The sequence below is a fragment of the Drosophila sechellia genome, chromosome 3L (assembly GCF_004382195.2).
Source record: "Drosophila sechellia strain sech25 chromosome 3L, ASM438219v1, whole genome shotgun sequence".
Classification (NCBI taxonomy): domain Eukaryota; kingdom Metazoa; phylum Arthropoda; class Insecta; order Diptera; family Drosophilidae; genus Drosophila; species Drosophila sechellia.
Window position 1 is genome coordinate 17,345,589 of NC_045951.1, and position 23,430 is coordinate 17,369,018.

The window sequence follows — 23,430 nt, forward strand, 5'->3', positions numbered from 1 at the left end:
GGGAAAATCATTGCATACATATGTACCTGTGTGAGCTGCCGGAAAAGTTGGTAGAAAGCGGAGAACAATAAAGTTTCTTGCCGCGTATCGCACTTATCAAATTACATAGCAGACTTTTCTTCGTTTTTCGCATTTGCATTTGCCCGTATTTCGACATTGCTTATTGTCAACAGCGGAAAAGTTTTACCCTGTGCCTGGCAGAAAGGAACAGCGGTAAGAACAACCATAACAGCGGTATTATTAACAAAAACAATAACTTATTACCCATTGCTTTTAGTAGTTTTTATAACTTTTACGACTTTTTAATAAAGTTGCAATGCATTTGCTTGTTGCACAAGGCAAGGTAATGGGGATTTGGGGCTTCACGAACGCTGCCAACGTCAACTTCAACTCTCAAGACAAAGTTTCAGCTCCAAGGCCTGGGGGCTGGCGGTGCTCGCCCAAGTTGTAATTCACCCACTCAACCCCCTTTAGCCAGCCACTGCCATCCCTTCGGCAAAGTGAGTTATGCAATGTCACGCATCCGCCATGTGGTCGGGCTGGCTTCGTTTTAAGGCTTTAAGCTGCAGCTCGCTGACAGCCTAAGCCTCGTCTCGAATGCACGGCAAACATTATTTTGAATGCATAGTATACAATAAATAAAATGAAATAAATGTTCAGTTGAATTTCATATATAATATATATAGCCATATTTACAATTATTTCGTAGTTCGGTTTCGGTTGCTCTTATTTCAATTAGAATAAAAATGAAAATGAACAGCCCAATATAAAATATAGAACATTTTTAAAAGTTCCATGCATCTATAGGCCAATTCAACCCGAACTGTATTCAAGTACTAAACGTACGAAGTACAAATTATAATTGAAATATTCTTTTCTCAGCGCACAGCATCACGTCTTCAAAGACAAACAACAAGCGATACCAGACAGTGGAGACAGTGAAGCATGCAACACAAACAACACACACGCACCCGAATTTCTGGTGGCAAGCATGCTAATTTGGCCAACACACACTCACACACACACACGTGTCAACGAGAGCATCTGCCATGATAGTGTTTCGGATGGGGATCCTTATGGGATGGTGGTTCCGGGGGCTCTCCGCCCAAAGTTTCCACTGTGGCAACCAGCAGCGGCATAATGCATTTAGCCATCTTGCTGTTCCGGGTCCGGCGTAACTTCTCATTCACTTTGCCACATATTAAAATCTAACCACAAAATGTCAAACCGAAAACCAAAAGTTATGCATTCGAGTCTGTGTAAATATGTGCACGGTGCTTGTGCATGTGTGTGCGATTCCGGTGAGTGTGTGCTTGACAGGTGAAACTCAAAAGAATTGTTGCATAAACTTTGATGTTTATTAGCTTCAATGCGCTCAGTAGCTGTGGGGCATTTTGTATGTTAACCATCTTAGGGTTCCTTAGCTCCAAATGGTTAGGTTGCTTTACAAAATCTTTTCTCTAAACTTTCCTTTAATATCCAAATATTTAAGGTTTTTTTAAAAATTATATTTCTTTAACGATTCGTTTTTAATAACACATTATTTGCATATCATAAAAACACAAACAACAGAAAGTCGAACATAAACTTCCTACCAATATTTCTAAATTATAAACAAATAGAATTAAAGAGTTTACAGCCACGCTCGATTAAATGCAGTGCATGCAAATCGCATTTGTACAAATCATTTGATTTTGTTGACGCAGCTAAATGAGCGAAATGCACTCATGTTCACACCACCCTTCAAGTGTTGACAGATTAATTAAGCCAAAAATAGCAAAAATCAAATTCATAAAATATAGCAAAAAACCACAAACAACAACATGGGAGTATTGTTTATGACAGTGACGAAGCACAAAGTGCAAATATGCATTATGCAAACCTAATTGCAGGCTTTGTAGTTGTTGGCGCTGCAGTTGCGTAATTGTAATTGCGTTTATTGTGTGCATGTTAGCCAATAATTAGCATTGAATTAATTTTCAAACAGCAAACCAATTAGCCGCACACCTTATCCTCGACTCTTGACCAAGGCGGCGAAGATGAGCCCACACCCTTGACCCTTTCAATCCCCAGAAGTGACCGCACAACATCATAATCACCTTCGACCAACGGTTGCTGCACTATAATTTCATTGAAATTCGATTACCATCTGGGCCAATCTCTCAATCAAACACTTCACATGCTCGTTGTAATTACGTGTTTCGCGTTGCCATTTGGGCCAAATGAGCTTGAGGCTCATTTACATGGAATCCTTGACTTAAGGCGGCTTAAGGCGAATTAAATTTACTTCGAAAGGAAATCGGAAGATAACCATCATCCCATCTTCAAAATATATTTTAAATAAAAATGTATTGGATGGCCACTTAAATGAATATGTATACCTTGTTAACCTGAGCTTGTAGCTTGTTTAATTGTGAACTTGATATATATGAAGATAGATATGAAGATTTACGACCTGAGAGTCAGGCCAATGGCCTTGTTGAAATTGCAGCATAGCAAGCGTTTGCGAGAGGCGTTTAAAAGAGTTCCCAAAGTGCAAACGCAGCGCCCCTAGATGCGTATTTCTCAGACCCTCACACTCACAAACATTGGGGATTTTGGTAACACAAACACAACACACTGGACATAAAGCACGACACTCACACACAGCCAGATGAGTACAATGGATTGCATTTGAAATACACAGACGACGTGCCCAGATAAATTTTACCCAGTCTCGTCCTTAGTCCCATTCCCATTACGAACCACTTTTCCTGCACAACTAAAAAAATGTTAAGTTAGAAAGGTTCATTTTAAAATGTAAAGTATGAGCAATTGTATTTGTAGGGAATATTAAAATTCTTAATTTAAAAAAATATTTTAAAATTTAAATTTGAAAATATTTTAAATGATATTAATCTTATATATTTCTTATGTGTATGAACATTTCGTAGCAAAAGACGACGACGCTGCAAAAGTTGCAAGACAGTCGAACTGAGAGTCGGACCTTCCATGCTGACTTTGAAACTTATGCGCCAGCCGTTAAGCTCAGCTCAATGTGTTGTTTTTCCCCGCTTTCCTCGCTTTTCCTATATGCTTGAGCATGTGTGCGTGGAAAAGCAGCTTAAGCATGCACATTCGCATAAGGAAACCGGATGAAGAAGTTGCAGAATAACTAAGCTGCAGCAGCTCATACGACTTTCATACATGTACATACATAAACACGAAGCGCGATAAAAGTAGCGACCAACTAATTACCCTATTTTAATTTATTTGTCTGCCTTTTAGTGATAATACAAACCCTTTTAAGATTTTATGCATATTTATTGTTTTGTATCTCAAATTGAATTGAAAGAAGGCCAATGCTTTAATTTATTACGTTTTCCAACCAATTTTCATAAATTGAAATGTGAAATTCTACCAAAATATTTTCTCCAACACTGGCTCACCTGCGAATACCCCAAAAAAAACTGTCAAAGTCCAGGGTACGTATAAATGCTCATAAATATTCCTTTCCATAATAATAAAAAAACAAGAATAAGAAAGGAAAGCAGAATGGCTGCTGTGGTGGTAAGCAATTTTTGAGTACCGCCTGCAAATATGCAGTTCTTTTTCTGAATGATTGCAACGTGAAAGTGTGTTTTCGGCTCCAACGACAACGGAATGGAACATATTTTGAATAATATAACTAAAAATCGATACAAAATATATTAGATCACCAAAGATGTATAGAAAATGAGCCCTAATTTCTGTATCTTATTATATGAAAAAATCACTAATCGCAAAATATTTGAACTTTATTTGCCCTCATTGTGTTGCGATACAAAAATTCTCTTGGTTTCGGGCTTAAATGACCAAAACATTTTTATAACTTAATTAAACACTGATTTTCCTCCACATTTTACGGCCATTTTCCCAAAGCCAGCGGCAACACAACGAACACGTCGTCCAAAAACCCAATCCCCCACCAAAAAAATGAAGAAAAGCGAGCAAAAAATTGTTGGAGAAAATGAAGTTCTATTCGATTTGTTTTATTGTCCATCGGTTTGGTTCGGCGAATGGATTGGGTGGCTGGGCGGTTGGATGTTTGGTCGGATGGCTGGTCTGTGGTCAGCTGCCAACTGGGAGTATTAGTTATATATGCTGTGTCGGCTATTTTGGGCCACTGGCAGCGGCAACAAAGTTATTTTGCGAAACTGCCAATTGTCGGACTTACTTTTTGTCCATGCCAGTGTCGCTGCCACATGCCACATGGCAATGTTCTCGTTCTGTTTCAGTTCAGTCTATATAGTACAGCAGCAGCCCGATTTCCGCCCGATACTGACAGGCAGCCAGCTCAATAGAAAGTTGCATTTTTTTTCACGGCTTATATCGTTGGCTGTCGAGTTATGATGGAATCCTTTCGGCTTGGGCCACTTTAATTACAGCCTCGAGGTGTCAATAGCTGAGATTAATCAGTTTAATGGCTCTCTGTGCTCTGGCATATTTCAGCGGAATAAAGTCATTAAAATGCAATTAAAAATCGCGGGTATACCGCCTGACTTCGTCCTCACTAAAACGTGTTTGTGAATTTTCTTAGCTTAATTTAATTAATTTAGCACAAAGCAATGGCAAAGGATGTGGGCCAGGGGCTCTTGTGGCCATAATACTAACTTTGTTTGGCTTAAAGTTGCCGTTGCTGGTTTTTGAATCACAGGGGTAAAAGGAAACTAATTGTGTATTGGATAAACATTTATTCTCTCAGAGGTAAATTAAGTCTCTATTGCTGAATTTCAATTCAAATACCAATCTGGTAATGAATTTGTTTCGCAGTGCAGCTGCGTAAACTTCAATTAAGTGGTAAGTAGAATGAATGTCATTTTACAATGTAGGACTTAGCCTTGTATAACAGTTCATTAAGATAATGTATACATAGTTAGAAACTGCAGACCTCTAATAGATAATTGAACACCAAAAGCCCAATATACTTGTAACCCTTGTTAACAAAGTGTTAAACGTCAAACTTTTTGGATCTAAGTATGCCCTCCGGATATTCGAAATGCATCCGATGCTCAGCTAAACAGATGGCTTTATCCAATATAGCACTTCATTCCCACATCCAATCTTAGCAATCCAAATCCATGACAAATGTTTCGCAAGTAACAACCGTCAAGGTGATGCGGTAACGTGGCGTATGGGTGATGGCAGAGAAAGAGTCAACTTAACCAACGGAAAGACACATAAAATATTCTGCAAACATTGTCGCGCGCACTTGCACCTGCTAAAGGAAAAAGTAACAGGTAGAAAAATAAAGCGGACAAATGACTCGCATAACGGAAGTGACACTTTCTTTTATAGGATATTAGTGCAGGGTTAATGTCAGTCCTTACGTTCAGACTGCAAATTTACATCCAAGAAATATATATATTCTTATTGTTTCCAAATTGAAGAATAACTAAAGCTAGCTCAGAAAGCCCAAAGTTAAATACCCGTCCAGTAATTATATATTAAAATAAATATCAATAAATATTTAATTAATAAATAATAGATTAATTTACCATGTTTTATGCATTTGCAAACGCTATCAACTTAATTATATATTAAATTGTTTGAACGTGCTAAGTGCAATCAATTAAAAGCTGTTTCTCAAATGAACTGAGACCAGAAGAAGCATTGCTATCGGTGGCATCAAAATGAACCTAGATTATACCAGCAGAAAACAAACCAATTGCACCTCAATCTAAATTAAGCCCGTCGCAGGAATACCGTCGAGAATCCAAGGTATTCTACCAATCATGCCCACAATTTCTCATGCTTCTGCGAACATCGGGGAACAGTTTGCCACATTCCCATTGAGCCGGAAATGTGCAGGAAATGCGAGTAAACACAAAAGCGATTCGAGGCGAAAGTGGACATCCACAGGACAGCAGCATCAATAGCGCTGGAGGATGTCCAAGGAGAAGCCACTGGGTCAGGTCATTCGCATTCAATAATCCCCTGCAAACAGCAACAAGGAATCACAATGCAATAACAAGGCGAGGAGTACATGGCAAAAAAAAAACTATTGTTACCAACATTAAAATAGGATGTGCAATATTTTTATACTAGATGATAATTATTATTATGGTTTGATTATAAAAATATAATTTGGAAAAATTATTTAGGCCAGTACAACTTACATTTTTTTCCTCCAGAGCCAAAACTTTTTACATCAATCCATGTGTATTTTGGTACAATAAAACAATTTAGTTTTATGAAATACCGAAGGACTCCTAAAATTTTTGCCAGTTTAAGAAAAAACCAAGAAACATTGGAAAAATGAAGAAAACCAGAGGAAAGCACAAGTCTCGATGGCAGCTTGACTTGCTTGATGGTATTTTCCTTTTGTCACTGACATCAATTGCTCTCCGCTGTCAATACAGAAATATTGATAAAATGTTACGGTCAGTGCCATTTTTTACTGGTTATAAAGATCTCTGTGATGCACCAAAAGAGAAGATAATATTTATTTGTAGTGCACGGCTATGGACTGCATTAAAATTGTTTATTTCACCATACAATTTATCACAGGGTACATTTTTTTTTAACTTTTTCTAATGGGATTTAAATCTGTAAATTATGAAAGGCAAAATCATTTAAGCTAACAATACATCATGAAAGCACACTCCCTTTTTTTATTCCCTTGCGTTTTTCAATGAAATCCTTTTTTTTTTTCATTTTCATTCAACTTTGACCCGATGATTTACATATGTATGTATGCTTATGAGGGTTCAGTGAAGTCAAAAATGACAAAAACTGCAGCGGACCGTCATAAATTCGTCATGCATGCGATTTCTGATCACAATTTAACTCCGTCACTAGTCCTGCATGTAGGGTATGCACTGCGAGAAAAAAGGTATTCAATTTGCTTCTTGTAAAAAGTATTTATTATTATTACAAAAATATTGACAAGGGATCTGTGTCAGCTAAGACATTTCTTAAGCTCTTAGAATATATATATATATAATTCAATATTTAGTTACCCTGACATGTCGAGGGCATATGAATTCGTTTCTGCATAGTCTTCGTTCAACATTTGCCAAGACCAATGTGCAGTTCAGAATCGGGGGCACAAAATAGTAATCTATTTAATAAACCACGTGATCCACTCGGGGCGAGAATGTCAGCACGGTGAAACGCCGGAGGATGAGCTATGTACCCCGGGAATACCCACCTATGAACTCTTCGCAACCAAACATCACTCCACTAAAATAAATTATTCAGGGCCCTGTGAACGCTTGAATAGGATAGGTATTCACAAATATCAAATGGAGGGGCCACGGATAGACTGACAAAATACCATCAACCATTCATACACCTTTCAAATATGTTTGCCGTTGGCACAAGAATTCGTTTACATTTTTGGAGTCACAGAGGTTACTACACAGTTGTTTAAATATTTAAATTTTAAAAACGATTTCATTACTAGTTTAGTTATGAAATTAGCGAATTGATAATAGCATTTTAAACAGAGTTCCCCCTGATGAGAGTTTGTAATTGAATTAAAATATTTTAATACTAGAGATTACCCAAAACCCAGAACAGAGATACTTTTGAATGGTTTGGTGCTGTGCGAATGTTGATTATAGAAATCACACTAACTCAATTATACGCACTCGTAAGCACACATATTTTGGGGTTCGGAGAGTGACAAAGGAAAGGGGGCGGTGGGGTAAAAGGACACGCGTAGCCGCAGGACATGATGGCATATGTGCAACCTCCCGATGATGGGCAACGCTAAGCGGTTAACCGCAGATGGCAGTCGATTGTGCCCTGTGTATCGAGCAAGGACCCCGAAACAGGAACTAAACCCATTTCGGGGCAGAACCCTAACATTATTTTAATGAAAATGACGCTTGATTCGGGGGGCGGCACTCGACAATCACTCCCCCAAACCTTATGCCCATGATTAAGCCCATAAAATGGGTCCAACTGATGCGGTCAACTTGCGATACAATTGTGAGCGTCGGAACAAGGCTTACGAAATAATAATAATGCAAACAACGGAGGGAGGAAGTTTGAGCGGCGAAGTGTATGGATGCGGAGCTCAACCCTTTGGACACAGCTGCTCCGAGGGCATCCAAAATGTAAACAGCAGTGCCAGGAACACAAAGTGCCCTAGGTGCAAACACGTACTGCAATTCAAATAAAGAAAACAATAATAGAAAATGGAGTCGAAGCCAGAGACATGGAAGGGCAAAAAGCCAGAGAAAAGCGCAAACATCTACCAGCGCAGAGGACTTACAAATGGACCCATGTGGCTAACACAAAATACACTTCTCAAAAAGTACAATCACAAATATTTGTAATACACATATTATAACACTAGGTTATGTAACTAGCAGATATGTATTATGCCACTTGTTGAACATAAAAACAATTACTTATCTTGAATAAGAGATACAAATGATTAAAAGCAAGCAAGTTTGCTCCATGATTCCGTGCAGAGCAAATGTTAAATTTTGAAAAAATATTCTTCATTACAGAGATTTAGATTTAAATCCGAAGGCAATATGCTTTTTACATATATGTACCCTTCCGCCAATTAGAGTATTTGTGGTGTCTGCTTCACTTTCTTGGAGAGCCTTAGTGAAACGTTTGCCTTTCGCTGTTGGCTTTCAGGATAACCTTTTTCCTTCCGACCTTCCCGATTTTTTGTCCTCCCATCAACCTGCCATTCCCATCAGTAAACCGTTATCACGTTGCACACTTTATTGTGCTTTTCAATTGTTTTTCTTGCTGTTTTTGCTCCTGCGAGTGCACTTTTCAGTATTGATGATGGGGCGCCACAAAAGATATATGTGTGTAACTATATTTAACGCTTCATTGATTAAGAGCCAATCGAAAATTGAATGCATTTGCTTAATCAATGAATTGAAATAAACGTGAAGCCAGCAACAAAGAATGGGCTGGCTGTTTGTGAAATGCGCTGACAACCAACCAGTAAAAATATTTGTTAAAAAAAAAACAACTTAAATCTTAAATTTGATTAAAATTTGCAAGGAGGAGGAGGAGAATTTGAAGGATTTTGACTCTAATAAGTACATATATTTAAAAAGTATATAGATTTTAAATGTCGTACATTTTTTAGTAAATAATACTTTTAGCGATCAAGGTAAAAAGTGCTTGATTATTTGAAGTCAGAATTTTGCATACACATGCAACTGTTCACCACAGCTTGGATGTCAAGTTGTAGTACCAAGTTGGTTAAGAGATGGATAAAATGGTATTGTTTCATATAATGTTCTGGGCTGCCCATGCAAAACTGCCCCACATGGCCGAAGAATTTTTGGGAACAAGAATTTAACTCAACCGAATTGTTCTGGCAGGAGGATGCCAACACTTGAAACTCTTCCCGACTACGTGGATTTTCGATTATGGCTAGTTGTTAGCCCTGGAGGAGACTAAGCTATAGCCAACATGTTATCCTCGGCAGGAGTATGAAATGCCACCAAAACGACTGACAGAATCGATTTGAGAGAGGGCACCTTTGTAAAACAAATTGCCAAGGCCTTCCGCTGGAGCTAAAACTCGAAAATTCTGGAATGACTGTGTACCCATGTTGCCTTCGTAATGGGTCATCGTCAAGCGAAAGTCGACGCGCCTTGTGAATATTCCCAGTCCTTTTGGGTTAGGGTCTCATGGTTTTAGGTTAGGGTTAGGTATTCATGCCTGGTCAAACGTGCGGTGGAAGCGCTACTTGACCATGTAGTGAAACTCATCATCGGCTTGCTCTGTGCACCGCATCTGCTCTGAAAAAGCATAAAAAAAAGTATAACATTCGACTTTACCCCTTTCTGTTTGAAAGATTAGATGCTCAAACTTTCTGAAGACATCAAGAATCCCAACAATAACTTTATTCCGTCTTCTATAGACAATTTCTTGATCGTACTTCTTAATTTGGCAAGATTACATATAATAAAAAGGCCAAAAAGGGCGCCTTACCACATTAACCAATTGAGTATTTCCTCCTATAAGATACTTTTCCAAAGAACAAAACTAGATACATTGAATTAATTTGGATGTTAAATAAGATGTTAGTTAATAAAGTAAAGTACTCCAATGTTTTTAAAATTTCGAATACATTTTTTTAATATTGGCAAAGTATACATGTATATATGGTGTGGTTTACTTTGATAGTCTTATTTGATTACTTTTTATAGCTTTCGGCCAAAAATGCACAGTTAATATTATATTTCTTTGTCCCTCCTTTAGTGATGGGACAATTCTTTGTATTTTTTTTTTCAAAGAAACTTTATTTCGAAAAAGCGTGTCTTTACATATCTGCAGAATTTGAAAAATAAAGTAAAGAAAACTTTTTAGCGACTAGCCCCGTCGGCGTCTTCGCTCGGCCTCTGCGCGCCTGTGTCGGAGTCTCCTGAGGATGCGACGCCTGCGCCGATGTATCCTTCTGTGGTACACGGGCGCTTCTGTGGTCGTGGTAGAGGTGGTGTTCGGAGCAACTGTTGTCGATGTGGCTGTGCCGGTGCCGGTGCCAGTACCAGTTCCAGTTCCAGTTCCAGTGCTCGTCCCAGTTGCGGTTCCTGTGTCGTCCGACGAGGCGCAATCTATAAAGGACATGCAGCTAAAGGCAATCACTGCCAAAGTCAAAGGAAGAAGTAGCCTCATCTTGAAAGACGTTGGACGTGTGAAACGTTAGGATTTGTGTGCCATTTAAAGGTGTTGTGAGGCAATTTATAGCCCTGCTGGTATCAATACTCTGGCTTTTTGCGTCGACGGTATGGAAAACTACAAGAATTGTTATTCGAACGCATAATGTGTAAAAATAACGATTGGTGTTTACTTCTTTAGTTGAAGAAAACTGTTCTGTTAAATTAAGCAAATAGTATTCAGACTGTTTGTCTGGTACAAATTAAAGCAAATATGTACTTTTATACACGCTTTATAGAATTCAAGTCTAGTTTGGTACTTCTTTACCTTAATACTAAATCAAATCAAACATCTTTGGATTATTAACATCTCAACTAAAGTTGCCAACAAAAGTTCGAACCTAATATATCAGTATGTAAAATTAGTATCCTGAGCGGAAATACAGTATACAGCTGTGTTAAAAAAAATAGCAGTGCTTGGGACCTGCGAGTTTAAGTTAAAAAATTCCTATGATTTACAATTTTAATGGTCAAATTTTTTTTATAATATTGTTAGGTATTTAATTTCAAACAATTTAGCAAATGTTTCACTTTTATTTCTTCAATAGTTTCGAAAATATAGATTAAAACAACATAATAGGCAGAAATTCAGGTGTTCACTAAAATAGCAGTGCTATGAAAAAATAGTAAAAAAAATCAACTTGACTTAGAACGAACTTAGTTTTTCTTTTTAATGTGTTAATTAGGGCCTAATACTTGGTTGGATAGCCTTTTGTTAGCCAGCACAGCCTTACACCCACGCGACATGGAGTCCACCAGGTCCTGGCAACGTTTGGGGGGTATTTTTGACCATGCATCCTGCACAACTTGCCAAATCTGAGCCTTAGACGTCGGGGAGTTTTTCGACACATATTGTTTAATGTCCCCCCACAGGTTTTCAATCGGGTTTAAATCGGAAGATGATGCTGGCCACGACATTACATCCATTCTATTTTGGGTGAACCTATTCTTAGTCGATTTGCTTCTGCGTTTCGTATCATTATCCTGTTGGAATGTCTATTTTAAGGGCATATTATATTCAGAATATGACAGTAAGACATCACTAAGTATATTTGCATATGCGTTTTGGTCTATAATACCATAAATCATATGGTATGAACTCATACCATTGTAGAAAAAACAAGCCCATACCAGGATTTTAGGTCCACCATGATTGAAAGTCATCTGTGGGTGTTTTGGGTTGTACTCCGTGTTTGGAGGTCATCAGATATACTGTAGTGAACCAGTTCTACCAAATAGCACTTTTTTGACCCATCAATCCAAAGGATATTATGCCATTTGGAGACTGGCCAGATTAGGTAGGTTTTAGGGAAGCTTAACCTTGCCTTAATATGCCTAGGGCTAAGTAGGGGATCCTTTTGTGGACTCCTCTCACATAAATTTTGATTCGCTTATTCCCAAGTTCAGCTCAGACTTTATGTCCCCAAAGGATGCAAAAGAATAAAAGACCTCCTCAAAAGATCCTCTATATCTGTTGTTTTACGTATGGTACCACTGTTTTCGGGCTACCATTCAAATTTAATGGCATTGGATACCATTTTGGCAGCACATTCAAGGGTTTTTTGAATGTCCTTATATGTTTTTCCTTCCTTTCTAAGCTTAAAAATTAACATTCAGAGGCTTAACCAGAGACTGCTATTCTTATGAACAGCCTAAAAGTGGTGGATTTGCTCAAGAATGTAAATAAAAAAAAGGATAACATGAAAAACTGACCGGATTTTCTTTTTTTCTATATCTATACATTCCATTTTACAAAAATAAGTGGAATAAAAAGTGGATTCCAAAAAGGGACATGGAGAAATACATTTGTGTTTCTTAGTTTCCATCGCTATTTTTTTGAACACAGCGTATATACTCTATATTTAACAACCTCGTTTTTATGACCATGCGCAAATAAGTTAAAAAAAAAAAACTAAAAAGCTATACAGTTCCATTTTTTCTGAAAACCACTTTCATGTTTCAAGGCTTTTTTCTCTTTCATTGCATGCATTTTTTTAATTAAATAAAACATATAACAAATTATATTTTTCAAATTTTGCAAATCTTATCAGTTGCTCTCTCTCTCTCTCTTTTTCCTTTTCTCCTCTGCGATCTCCTCAAATGCATCTTCCAAGGATGGCTGTGATAGGGAATAGTCGTCCAGCTGCCAGGAACTGCGATGGCCCTCGACAAATTCAAAAATCCGCGACCAAGTAGTGTCTACTTCGAAAATTTGAAATGTTAACCTGCCACTGAACTCGTACTTCTCTCTAAGGAAAATAATCTATGAGAATCGCGTGTAAATATTCATGGTTTAATGATGATATTCTTACGTATTCCGACATTTGCACTTTTTTGGACCTGTACTTACTTTAGTTCTGCGTTGGGAAAGGCCACATTGATGTCATCCTCAATCTTTGTCAGCATTGCCACCATTCTGAAAGGGGAACAGGCCAAAATACGCCGAACAAGTCCTAAATATAACTTACTTATCTTGCTGTACATTTACAACCAACTTGAGCATCATTCCCTTGGCTATTTTGTTTTTAACGTGCTGATTCGATCCCATGGCATATATCCTGCCATCCACCAGGATAACGCATTTCGAGCAAAGGGCGTTTATCTCGTCCATATTGTGGGAGGTGAGCAGGACGGCCTTTCCCTGTTGGGCCATCTCGTTGATAATGGTCCAAACGTGACGTCGCGATGCGGGATCAACTCCTGCACTGGGCTCGTCCAAGCAAATAAGTGATTTTGCCCCACAGGCAACTGCAGCATTGATTTTCCGCTTCGTTCCTCCACTGTAGTAAATAATCTGAGCTGGCCATAAACACGTTGATCTATACTATTGTTAACCAAGTTGCTAGTTCACATACCTTTTTATCCAAGTGTTTCCTGAAACCGAAGTGATCGGCCAGATCTTCACATCGCTTATTCAAGTTTTTCCTTGGATAGCCCCATAACTGAAGGAAGACTTTTAGCAACTGGCGGCCAGTGAGAAACTCGAAAAAGGCGTCATATTGAGGGCAGTAGCCGAGTTCCTTCATCGTCTTATTCCGTTTCATCCTCATGCTGTGGCCTGAGATATATATGTTTCCTTTGTCGATCGAATGCTCGCCAACAATCATTTTGAACGTGCTGGTTTTTCCAGCTCCATTGGGCCCAAGAAGTCCCACGCAATGACTCCTGTTTCAGTTTTTAAGGCCAAGAGCATGACATTGTAATCTATACTCGAATAAGTATACTCACGGTTTCAGAGCAAAGGATATGTTATTGACGGCTAGGGGACCGCAGCCATACTTCTTTGAAACCCCATCGACGACCAATGCCCGAGATCCTATTTGATCAGCATTCATAGCTCTTATTTTCTCAGCCTGCCTGGACACTTTGGGATCCTCAATTGAGCCACTTGAGCTGTATGTACAACACCCTTTACATCTGTACCAAATACAGCTGCCGTACTCAAAAAACATTATCAACAGAAAGAATGTGATGGCAGCCGCAAGCATGACCAGCATCTCAGGCCAGGTCATGGGATCTGTTATAAATAATTTAAATTATCGTGTAAAGTAATACTAAGTTATTCTAGACTCACTTTCGCACACACATTTTGGTGTTAAGAAGGATAAGGGGTTGATGCAATACATTTTATCAGAAGTTGGATCATCAGACGTTGGCCTTTTGGTTTCCGGAATGTAGGACCCGCAACGACTCTTGTAGTTAAAGCATTTTTGTAGGCACTGATAGCCAGCTATCACTGGAAGCATGTTGGCAACAAATATAGCTACATATACCAATTTATAAGTCATCGCCAGTACTCCAAGAATCATAAAAATTAACGATACTACAAGAACTAAAAGGAGGTTAGAGGTTTGAATTAAGAATGAAATAATTGAATTGAGGGCGAAGACATCTCATACCAGATAGCAGGGTCAATGACACGGCTAGAAATGAGGCCGAAAGCATCGATATCATGAAGTAGGTAAATATCAGACCCGCTAATCCGGTAAAGAAGAGCACGAACAGCAGAAGGTACCAGGGCGCATATAAGTACAGGGGAAGCAGCAGGGCCAGCACCAATATAAAATAGACCATCATGTCGAAGGCGAGGTGACTCAGCCAGTAGGTGATCATCCCCAGCCCGGATACCTCCTGCTGCATCTTCATGTGCGAGACCCTCTCTTGGATTACGCCACTCGAGAATATAATCAGGGCGATGCACACATAGAGTATGACGCATATGGACAGATCTGTCGTATCACCAGTTACAAAGTTGTTATTATTTCTCGGCGTAAATGGAAAGCTGGTAACCTCTATGCTGATTTCCGGTCCAATGAGCTCCTGGGCGAAGACATTATAGACAAGATTAAGAATCATCGGCGCCGCATGAACGTAGTGTCTGGGTCCGACCCAACCGATCAGACCCAGCCGATCAGCAGTATCCATAGCCATTGACACAAAGTTAATCTCACGCCTGCCCTCTCTCGACTTCCATTTCTCATCCACGTAGTCCTTAATTTGTTCCGATACGACTATTAACTGAAACTTTCCCTTGACCAATGACTCGATAGAGTCTATACGACGTTCTTCCATATATGACTTGTTTTCCGGCACTGAAAGCAAAATTGTGGACTTATCTACCCCGTAATCGCTGACGTTGAACGTGCGCCTGCCCGAACGATGAGGATTCGTGGACATCATAAGCGTCGTTAGATAGTAAACAATGGGAATCAACAGCAAAATCAGGAAGTAAGCCTTTTCAAAAAATTTAAGATACATTAAAGTCACAATTCATATTATATGGTCATATTACCTTTTGGTCATACAGACCCATAATCTTCTTGGTCATCATTGCTCTCCATTGCTTTGCACAGCTGCGCACATTTCCATCTTGACCCTCGCCTTCCTCAACATTCTCATGGTCATCATCTCGTTTCTCAGCACCTCCCGAGTGGCGAGTATTGAGGTCCTCCGCCCCAAAGCTCATGAAAATCTCTTCCAGACTCACTGAGCTTAAACTGAATCCCCGAACACCTAAAGTGTTCATTTGGCTCTCCAAGTCACGGAAGAGCGAGGAAAAGGAATTTGACTTGCTAAGTGGCAGCTTGTAGCAGACATCTCTGCCCTTGATACTGAACGGTTCGATTCTACCCACATGGCGAGATATCAGGGAAGTCAGCATCTCCAGGTCACATCGCTTCCTTGCTTCGCAGGTGAGAAAGCAGCTGGCATTCACCTTTTTCTTGAGAAATGGCAGCGATCCAATGCATCGCAATTGCCCATCGCTGATGATGACCACCCGATCGCTCAGGACTTCTCCGTCATCCAACTGGTGCGTGGTCAGAAGTACGGTGCAGCCCTCCTTCGCCTCCAGTATTAGTCTCCACAGCTCCCGCCGGGCGCTGGGATCCAATCCGCTACTGGGTTCGTCGCAGATGAGAACCTACAGGACGAGTAAGAAATCTAAGATACTTATGAACCTTTTAGGACAAAAGAAGTGTTTGTTAAAAGTTGCCGAAAACTAGCAATGAATCAAATGAGTACATTACCTTGACTCCCCCACAAAGAGCACAGGCGACACTTAGACGCCGCTGGGTACCACCGGAGAGATTCCGAGCAGCCAATCTCTTCTTCTCCTGCAGATTAAGCTTCTTCAGGTAATTTTGCACCTCCGCCTTAACCTCCGCGCCCCGGACTCCTCGAAGGCGGCTAAAGAGCTTAATGTGACTAACCGAGCTAAGGTGCTTAAAGAGGACATTCTGCTGCGGGCACAGGCCAATGCATCTCTGGGCCTGTCTTCGTTCCTGGCGGATGTCAAAGCCATTTATCAGAGCCGACCCCGAAGTGGGCGAAATGAATCCAGCCAGCATACTGATCAGTGTGGTCTTGCCCGCTCCATTGTGTCCCATTAGCACCGTGACCTGTCCCTCGAACATGTCGAAGCTAACGTTCTTCACGACCTCCATCTTGCCGAAGGTCTTGCAGAGACCTCTGATCTGAACGCCGGCGATCTTGTCCACGGGATCTGGTTCGATTAATTGAAGGTCGGGACGTTCCTCATCTGGTGCCGCCCTATATATGCCGAAAAGTCTGTTAAAGAGCCGGCTATAGGGCACGAGACTTTCTGTGGAGCAACAGTGGGTGCAGGGGAAGTGCCAGGGTCGAGAATCCCCGTAAGGACCGGGCCGGATTTGCTCGAGGTACAGGCATAGAAGAAGGGAAAGAAAGCTGACCAATACCATGACCAGAAGGATATAGCCAGCGCTCAGCGAGCCTCCCGGCCATGAGGTTTCGAAGAGATTACCCCACTGTAGACCTTCACCGTAGTCCTCCCACATGCAAATGCTGTTGGCCAACACTTGCAGTCCAGAAATCAAGAAAAAGCTAAGGAAAACGTTCAATCCTGCCGAACATCCGTCGGAATGCAAGGCCCAAAAGGGAATTAGGGTGGCAATCAAGATTAGGAAAGTAACCAGCGAGATGCGATATGTTCTAGAGATTAGACTGCTCATCAAGAAGCTAAAGCAGATCGCGCAGTGACTGAGCACTAGAAGAACGAACAGTGCCATCGACCAGTGGGTGAAGGGCATAAAGGATATCTCAGAATTTGGTGGAACGAGTTTCCAGAACAACGTAATTATCGATGATCCGATCAAGAAAATTATGAAGGTCTCGATGTACCACGCCGCCCACTGCAGACAGGAGCCCACACCCATCAGGTTTAGTGTCACCTTAAGCTGGAGCTCCTTTTCCTCGACGATCGACTGCAACATAGAGTATGAGAATCATTAGATAATAGATAATCACGGCTATAATTTCGTTACCGTTGTCAATCTGATAACTACAAAAATGAAAATGATTATAATAATCATCCCGGCCACACCTTGTAAAGTTCTTGAGTGGGAGGTCATAAAAATGGGAGGGGAAGGAAGGTCCTTGATTGGTGGAAACGTGATATCCCCCTGGGTCTTATTGAATTCCTTACACTTGTGCTTGATATGGACCTGGCTCAATGCCTGCTGTACGGCTAAGAAGCCAGTTTTATAAAACTTATACGATCCGTCTGCTTGGTACATAATATTCACATTTATATTAGGTATCGCGGCAGAATGAAGGGTGAAAGACAGTTTATCAGGCCATTCCGTCCAGGGGTCGGAAAATTCGATACCAATCACAAAACTTTTTTTCTGTGAAAAACTAACCAACGCTTCATTAAGTTTGTGCGAGCTTTCAAATCCTGTGGTTTTTTTTACGTTTAGCTCTGCCACAATCGACTCGATCAACTTCGTTTGCGGAGCGAAGTAAATATATGAACTTTAAGGATAGTAACATAAAGTTATATCTCTAGAAATAGGGGAAGTAACAGCATATAGGACTTACGGTAAATTATAAAGAAACGCCGCAGTGGGTATCGGATCCGGAATTTTTGGTTTGGTACTCAAGTCCGATATAAGCCTAACGCACATACAAAGTAAAGGCAGGAGGGCAAAGAAAATGAAAAGGGTGATCACGTAACATTTGCGGCCCTTGAGCATTGAGAAGTTTTTCCACAACAGCAACAACAACTTCATAATCCAGCTTGGAGCTTTGTGGTCAGCCATAATGCCTTTTTTAAAATCGCCTTTACACAAAAAATTTGTATGTGTGGAAAATATTTTGTCACTTACCTGTAAGCAACTTTGTTTAATTTTTGACTCAAAAGAAACCCACCACTGTTTCGTTTCATTTCATTTATTTTGTTTTTGATGTTCAGGTATAAACTCATATGTACACAAAATTCGTTAGAGAAATGCATCACGCAAATGCAGAGCTACTGGAAAAGCGAAAAAAAGAGTATAAAAAGAATGAAGTATAAAATGTAAAAGACAATGCGTTAGCCGTTGCGACAATCAGTTACTTCATCGTAAATTTGCTACATAACTATAGTGAGATATTGACTTTAGTGAGCTATTTCAGTCCAATCACATTGTGTTCTCGTTAACAGAAGTGTGTAATGCTTTGCTTACATGACCCAAAAGAAATGCGTTAGCAAGGGAATGCTTAGTGTTGCTGATTTAATGATTCTTGATGCTGTTTCTGTTGCTGCTGCACTGGCACCTGTTGATTCTGAACGGGCGGAGGACTCTGATTGTGGACTTGTTGTGCTACGGGTTGCTGTTGGGCAGTTTGCTGCTGCTGCTGTACTGGTTGCTGCTGCTGCTGCTGCACAGTTTGCTGCTGCTGCTGAACTGGTTGCTGCTGCTGTTGCACAGGCTGCTGCTGCTGTTGCACAGGCTGCTGCTGCTGTTGCACAGGTTGTTGCTGCTGTTGCACCGGCTGTTGCTGCTGCTGCACTGGCTGTTGCTGCTGATAGACAGGCTGCTGTTGCTGATAAACAGGCTGATTTTGGTACACCGGTTGTTGTTGCTGCGGGATCTGTCCAGCGTGCTGATAAACCTGGTTGGGTTGCAGCTGCACAGGCTGCTGTCCGTTTCCGTACTGCTGCTGTTGGTATTGCTGGGCGTATTGCTGTTGCTGCTGTGCATATTGCTGTTGCTGCTGGGCGTGCACTTGGTCAGGATGCTGGTAGTGCAGTTGGGCGCCCTGTGCCTGTTGGTAGGCCACGCCTCCTGGTGGTGGAGCAGCATAGTATCCCTGTGGCATATTCGGGTGCGGCGGCAGCTGGCCCTGAGCAATCAAGCGCTGCACTTCCTCCTGCCGCCGGCGTTCGTACTCCAGATACTCCTCGTGTGTATACTGCTTCTGTCGGTCGATGGTCTCCCATTCAGGGTCCTCTTGGAATTCTTCCTTGTTAGTCTGCGCCATGAACTCGTCGATGCTGATCAGTCCGTCGTGGTTCATATCCGTCTCCCGAAAGTGGTGCTCGCGCATACGCTCCATTTCCTCTGCTCGCTCCCTCATATCGTCCTCGGGCAGATCACTCTGATAGACCTTGTCCAGTTCCTTGACAAACAGAGCTTTGACCTCAGCCTCGTCCCAGTAGCCGTTGCTGTCGACGTCGTGAATGGAGAAGAAGGTCTTCGGATCAAAGTCGTTCTTGTCCATGTGGTCCTGTTTCTCCCACACATCCTCTAGTTGGGCCTTGTTGCCGGGGTGGTGCAGCTTCTCGTGGTTCTTATGCTTTTCTTCCTTTTCCTTGACCTCGGCCTCAAACTTCTTCCGCGACTCCTCATCCATCTCCTTTTTCTGCGCCTCCCGCTCAAACTCTTTCTGCATTTCGTACTCCTTGAACTCGCCACGTCGCTTGCGGTCCGCCTCGGCCAGATCGTCGGAGGTCTTCTGAATTAGCTTTCGCAGATCTTCGATCTCGAAGGTATGCTCGTTATCGTGGTCCAGATGCTGAGACACCTTCAGGTGCTTCCGGTCAATGTCGTTGGACAGCTCGTATGCTTGATTCGCCAGCTCCCGCAGACGCTCCACTTCGCGGCGCTTGATCTCGTCCAGCTTGGTCCGCACATGGTGGTTCACATAGTCCAGCTCCTGTGCGATCTTGCCACTCTGAGAATTAAAATTGAGCACATTAATTATTAATTATTATTAAGCAACTAAACAAAAAGAGATTTAGGACTATCTAATTACAAACGAAAAAACGCATCTCTATGACATGTAAATTAGAAAATATATTAAAGCGAACTCTGTGTGGATTCCTGATCTTTATAATTTCCATTTAAATATAAGTGTATACTTTACTGCAACGAATACATTTTAAAGAAAGCTCGAGAATATTAAAAGGAAAACGAATGAGTCTCTTTAGTTGAATCTAGAAAACACTAGAAAAAGCTTTGTTACTTTTTGTAAACGTATCTTGGTAAGATGATTCTGCTACTGCTAATCGGTGTATTACTGCAAAGGTAATGCACATTTAACAACAATTGACTACAGCTGCGTTTCGAGATGTGGAAAACACAGTTCAGGGAAATCCCCATCCTACTCACCCGAATGTCGGCCTCGGGCGCCTTGTCCAGCTTCTTACGGAACTCGGGGTCCGCCTCAAGGGCCTCGACCACCTCCCGCAGGTAGCGCTCGTACTCCAGGGCCGTTTCCACGTCGGCGGTGGCCGGAGTGGAGGACTCCGCTGCCTCCTTGTGATCCTTCTTATTCTGCGTCACGGGCAGGGCGACAATCGAGGCGGAAATCGCAATCAGTGCCAATCCCAGCAAGGCCACGTTCTGCGCCATGGCTGCGAGTGTGTGTTTCTGTCGTGTACTTCCCACTTGTGCCCAATGCAGGCCAACAACTGTGCAAATATCTTCACAAAAAACAATTATTCTCAAAAATATTCTGACGTGTCGAAATCGCGCGAGACCGTACTGAACTAGCCACAAAATACATTCGAGTCCACGCAAAAAACACCCAAACATATGTTAAATATACTGGGAATATACCACACTTTCAACCAAAGACATAAACCTTTGAAGGTGGGGTGTTGGACAACGGTATTGGGTGTTGCACCTAGGTACAAGATTTTTTGCATAAATTCCTTAATAAAAAAGTACCAAACATTTAAGGTACTATCCATTTATTTAACTTTCGATAGCACATGGGTTATTTAGTAACTGCTTATAGCTTAAATAGTATATATCAGACTAAAGACTTACAGTAAATGTACCACTATAATAGTTTAGGTACTCCAAGTCATTAATTTATATATAATTATAGTATATTATTTTTAAATCTTTTTTGTATGAAATATCTGATTTGAAACATAATCTTTACCTTAAACATTTAGTGTCAACCAAATTTCTTAAAATTTGTATGTACAAACTACAAAATTTGAAAGCTCCAAACGCAAAACAAGACACTTTTTATACACTGTACTTTAATTTTGCATATCAAGTTTGAATATTTTTACTTTTTGTTTTTGTGTTTCCTTTCTTTTTGCCGGCTGGCTTAATTTCTGCTTTAATATTGCTCAGCTTCTTCTGCTTTGTCTTTAAATCCTTTTCATTGCCCTTCCGATTTTTTAGAATTTTATCGGTCTTTTCAACTTTTTTCAGTTTGACGGATTTGTGCTTAACGTCGCCTTTCGTCTCCGGTCGTATCTTGGTCGAAATGTCCTCGCGATCCAACGGTTTCTTGGCTCGCATCTTGGCCTCCGATTTGCGAACCTTTTTCATTTGCAGCATATATTCCGGAACGGTGCATCCCGAATTTTTAATTATGAGCGCGATGCTGAGGGATAAAAAAGTGGTTAAATCGGGCGTACATTTTTGTTTAGTAGTTTGGTGTTACCTTCTTAAATTGGACGTGTCCTCTTGTGTGAAAAACGTTATTGCGCGTCCCGGTCGTCCAGCACGTCCCGTTCTGCCGATCCGATGAATGTACGAGATGGTGGTGGGCGGGAAGTCGTAGTTGATCACCAGATTGACACCCTTGAAGTCAATGCCGCGGCCCATGAGCTCCGTACAGATGAGCACCCAAATGCTGCCCTCTCGGAACGCTCTGACGCAGTTATCGCGCTGATGTTGACTCCTTTCAGCATGGATCACGTCCACGTTGATGCCGTCGTAGAGCAGCTCCTCGAACAGCTGCTTGGCACGCTCCTTGCTTTGAACGAAAACGAGCACCGGCGGCTGGAGACCCTGGCGCACAAGGTCTCGCATGGCCACCAGCTTACCGCCCTCGGAACCGACGAACAGCAGCTCCTGTTGAACCGTTTCCGTGGCGCTATTTTGTACTCCAATGGTTATGCGCACTAGGTTTTTGAGGTGTCGTAGAGCCCATTTGGCCACTGGCACAGTGTAGGTTGCACTAAAAAAGGACACGCACTTGGTTGGATGTGAGCACGCGGCATATATGTCGTCTAACTGCTCTTTGAAGTTGTTTTGTCCTTCCTCCATCAGGCGATCTGCTTCGTCCAGCACGAACCACTCGACGTGGGACAAATCCAGCAGTGGTGGCTCCTGCTGCAGGAGGAACCTCACGCGGTTTGGCGTGGAGACGAGGATGTCGTAGCGTTGCTTGCACTCGGCACCATGTTTCTGCTTGGCCTCGCTCACCTTGCTGATGAAGTGGGTGCGCAGACCCGTTTCGCGGGTGAGTTCCGCACACTCGCGGTAGATTTGCTGCGCCAACTCGCGAGTGGGAGCAAGGACCAGAGCTCTTAGTCCAGTTGTCTTGTGCACCCTCAGGCCATCGATGATGGGTGTGAGGAAGGCCAGCGTTTTGCCGGATCCAGTGGGTGCACAGGCCATTAGCGCTCGTCGCTGGAGGAGCACGGGCAGCGCCTGCATCTGGATCGGCGTGGGGCGGTCGAAGTTGCGGGACAGTAGGTTCTGCTGCAGGCGAGGCAACATCTTAAAGTCCCTGGTCAAAGTTCCGAAACTGTCCACCGGTGGAGGAACATTCTTGCCCAGCACCTTAATGCCATACTGCTTTCGCGTCTCGTTTGCCTCTTCGGCTGCCTTTTGAAGCTCTAATTCCTTGGGGGACAGTGTCTTCTCTTTCTTCGGCTTCTTGCGTTTGGGTGGGTTGCTGGATTCCCCGTCCAAGAGACGGAACTCTGTGGTATCTTCATCATCCTTATCTGACTCTTCGCTTTTCACCGGCTCCTCGTGTTTAGAAACCTCCGGCAGTGGCTGCGGTTGTTGTTTTGATGGAGGTTCCTTCTGCAAACGATGTATTTAACATGTGAACATTGCCTTTACTGAAGTTCACTTACCTTTGACTTCTTGGTGAAGCGAACGCCTGCCGTAATCAACTTAAATATATCGTGCTCATCCATTTTCCTGAAAACAACGCACGTGCAATTGTTTTGATTTAGGCGCAGTGCTGCCAGATCGGT

The 23,430-nt window shown here is 41.7% G+C and overlaps 4 protein-coding genes across 4 annotated transcripts; all 4 read right to left on the reverse strand.

The window, feature by feature from the left end:
* Positions 1-10,187: 10,187 nt before the first annotated feature.
* On the reverse strand, positions 10,188-10,652 carry LOC116801136 (period circadian protein). The gene has a single exon (XM_032718935.1). The coding sequence runs from the start codon at positions 10,624-10,626 to the stop codon at positions 10,324-10,326; it is 303 nt and encodes a 100-aa protein (XP_032574826.1). The 5' UTR covers positions 10,627-10,652; the 3' UTR covers positions 10,188-10,323.
* Positions 10,653-12,714: 2,062 nt separating this feature from the next.
* On the reverse strand, positions 12,715-18,293 carry LOC6606128 (phospholipid-transporting ATPase ABCA1). The gene is made up of 11 exons (XM_032718039.1): positions 18,027-18,293; positions 17,471-17,960; positions 16,196-17,410; positions 15,460-16,089; positions 14,567-15,401; positions 14,242-14,499; positions 13,896-14,184; positions 13,523-13,832; positions 13,136-13,461; positions 13,018-13,083; positions 12,715-12,916 (listed from the first exon to the last, which is right to left on the reverse strand). Exons 1-11 carry the CDS (start codon positions 18,245-18,247, stop codon positions 12,715-12,717), a joined length of 4,842 nt encoding a protein of 1,613 aa, XP_032573930.1. The 5' UTR covers positions 18,248-18,293.
* Positions 18,294-18,361: 68 nt separating this feature from the next.
* On the reverse strand, positions 18,362-20,962 carry LOC116801074 (nucleobindin-2). The gene is made up of 2 exons (XM_032718598.1): positions 20,582-20,962; positions 18,362-20,144 (listed from the first exon to the last, which is right to left on the reverse strand). The coding sequence occupies exons 1-2, from the start codon at positions 20,822-20,824 to the stop codon at positions 18,687-18,689; spliced, it is 1,701 nt and encodes a 566-aa protein (XP_032574489.1). The 5' UTR covers positions 20,825-20,962; the 3' UTR covers positions 18,362-18,686.
* A 186-nt stretch (positions 20,963-21,148) lies between these two features.
* LOC6606129 (probable ATP-dependent RNA helicase DDX52) lies at positions 21,149-23,409 on the reverse strand. The gene is made up of 3 exons (XM_002030901.2): positions 23,308-23,409; positions 21,879-23,254; positions 21,149-21,818 (listed from the first exon to the last, which is right to left on the reverse strand). The coding sequence occupies exons 1-3, from the start codon at positions 23,368-23,370 to the stop codon at positions 21,479-21,481; spliced, it is 1,779 nt and encodes a 592-aa protein (XP_002030937.2). The 5' UTR covers positions 23,371-23,409; the 3' UTR covers positions 21,149-21,478.
* Between the last annotated feature and the right edge of the window lie 21 nt (positions 23,410-23,430).

Bases quoted from the DNA above. Each gene is read 5' to 3' on its own strand.
- LOC6606129 (XM_002030901.2), bottom strand. From the start codon at position 23,370: ATGGATGAGCACGATATATTTAAGTTGATTACGGCAGGCGTTCGCTTC. The intron at 23,255-23,307 runs GTAAGTGAACTT...CATCGTTTGCAG, and splicing joins GCTTCACCAAGAAGTCAAAG to AAGGAACCTCCATCAAAACA. The intron at 21,819-21,878 runs GTAACACCAAAC...TTTATCCCTCAG, and splicing joins GACACGTCCAATTTAAGAAG to CATCGCGCTCATAATTAAAA.
- LOC116801136 (XM_032718935.1), bottom strand. From the start codon at position 10,626: ATGAGGCTACTTCTTCCTTTGACTTTGGCAGTGATTGCCTTTAGCTGC.
- LOC116801074 (XM_032718598.1), bottom strand. From the start codon at position 20,824: ATGGCGCAGAACGTGGCCTTGCTGGGATTGGCACTGATTGCGATTTCC. The intron at 20,145-20,581 runs GTGAGTAGGATG...TTTAATTCTCAG, and splicing joins CGCCCGAGGCCGACATTCGG to AGTGGCAAGATCGCACAGGA.
- LOC6606128 (XM_032718039.1), bottom strand. From the start codon at position 18,247: ATGGCTGACCACAAAGCTCCAAGCTGGATTATGAAGTTGTTGTTGCTG. The intron at 17,961-18,026 runs GTAAGTCCTATA...CTATCCTTAAAG, and splicing joins GCGTTTCTTTATAATTTACC to TTCATATATTTACTTCGCTC. The intron at 14,500-14,566 runs GTATGAGATGTC...ACCTCCTTTTAG, and splicing joins GTCATTGACCCTGCTATCTG to TTCTTGTAGTATCGTTAATT.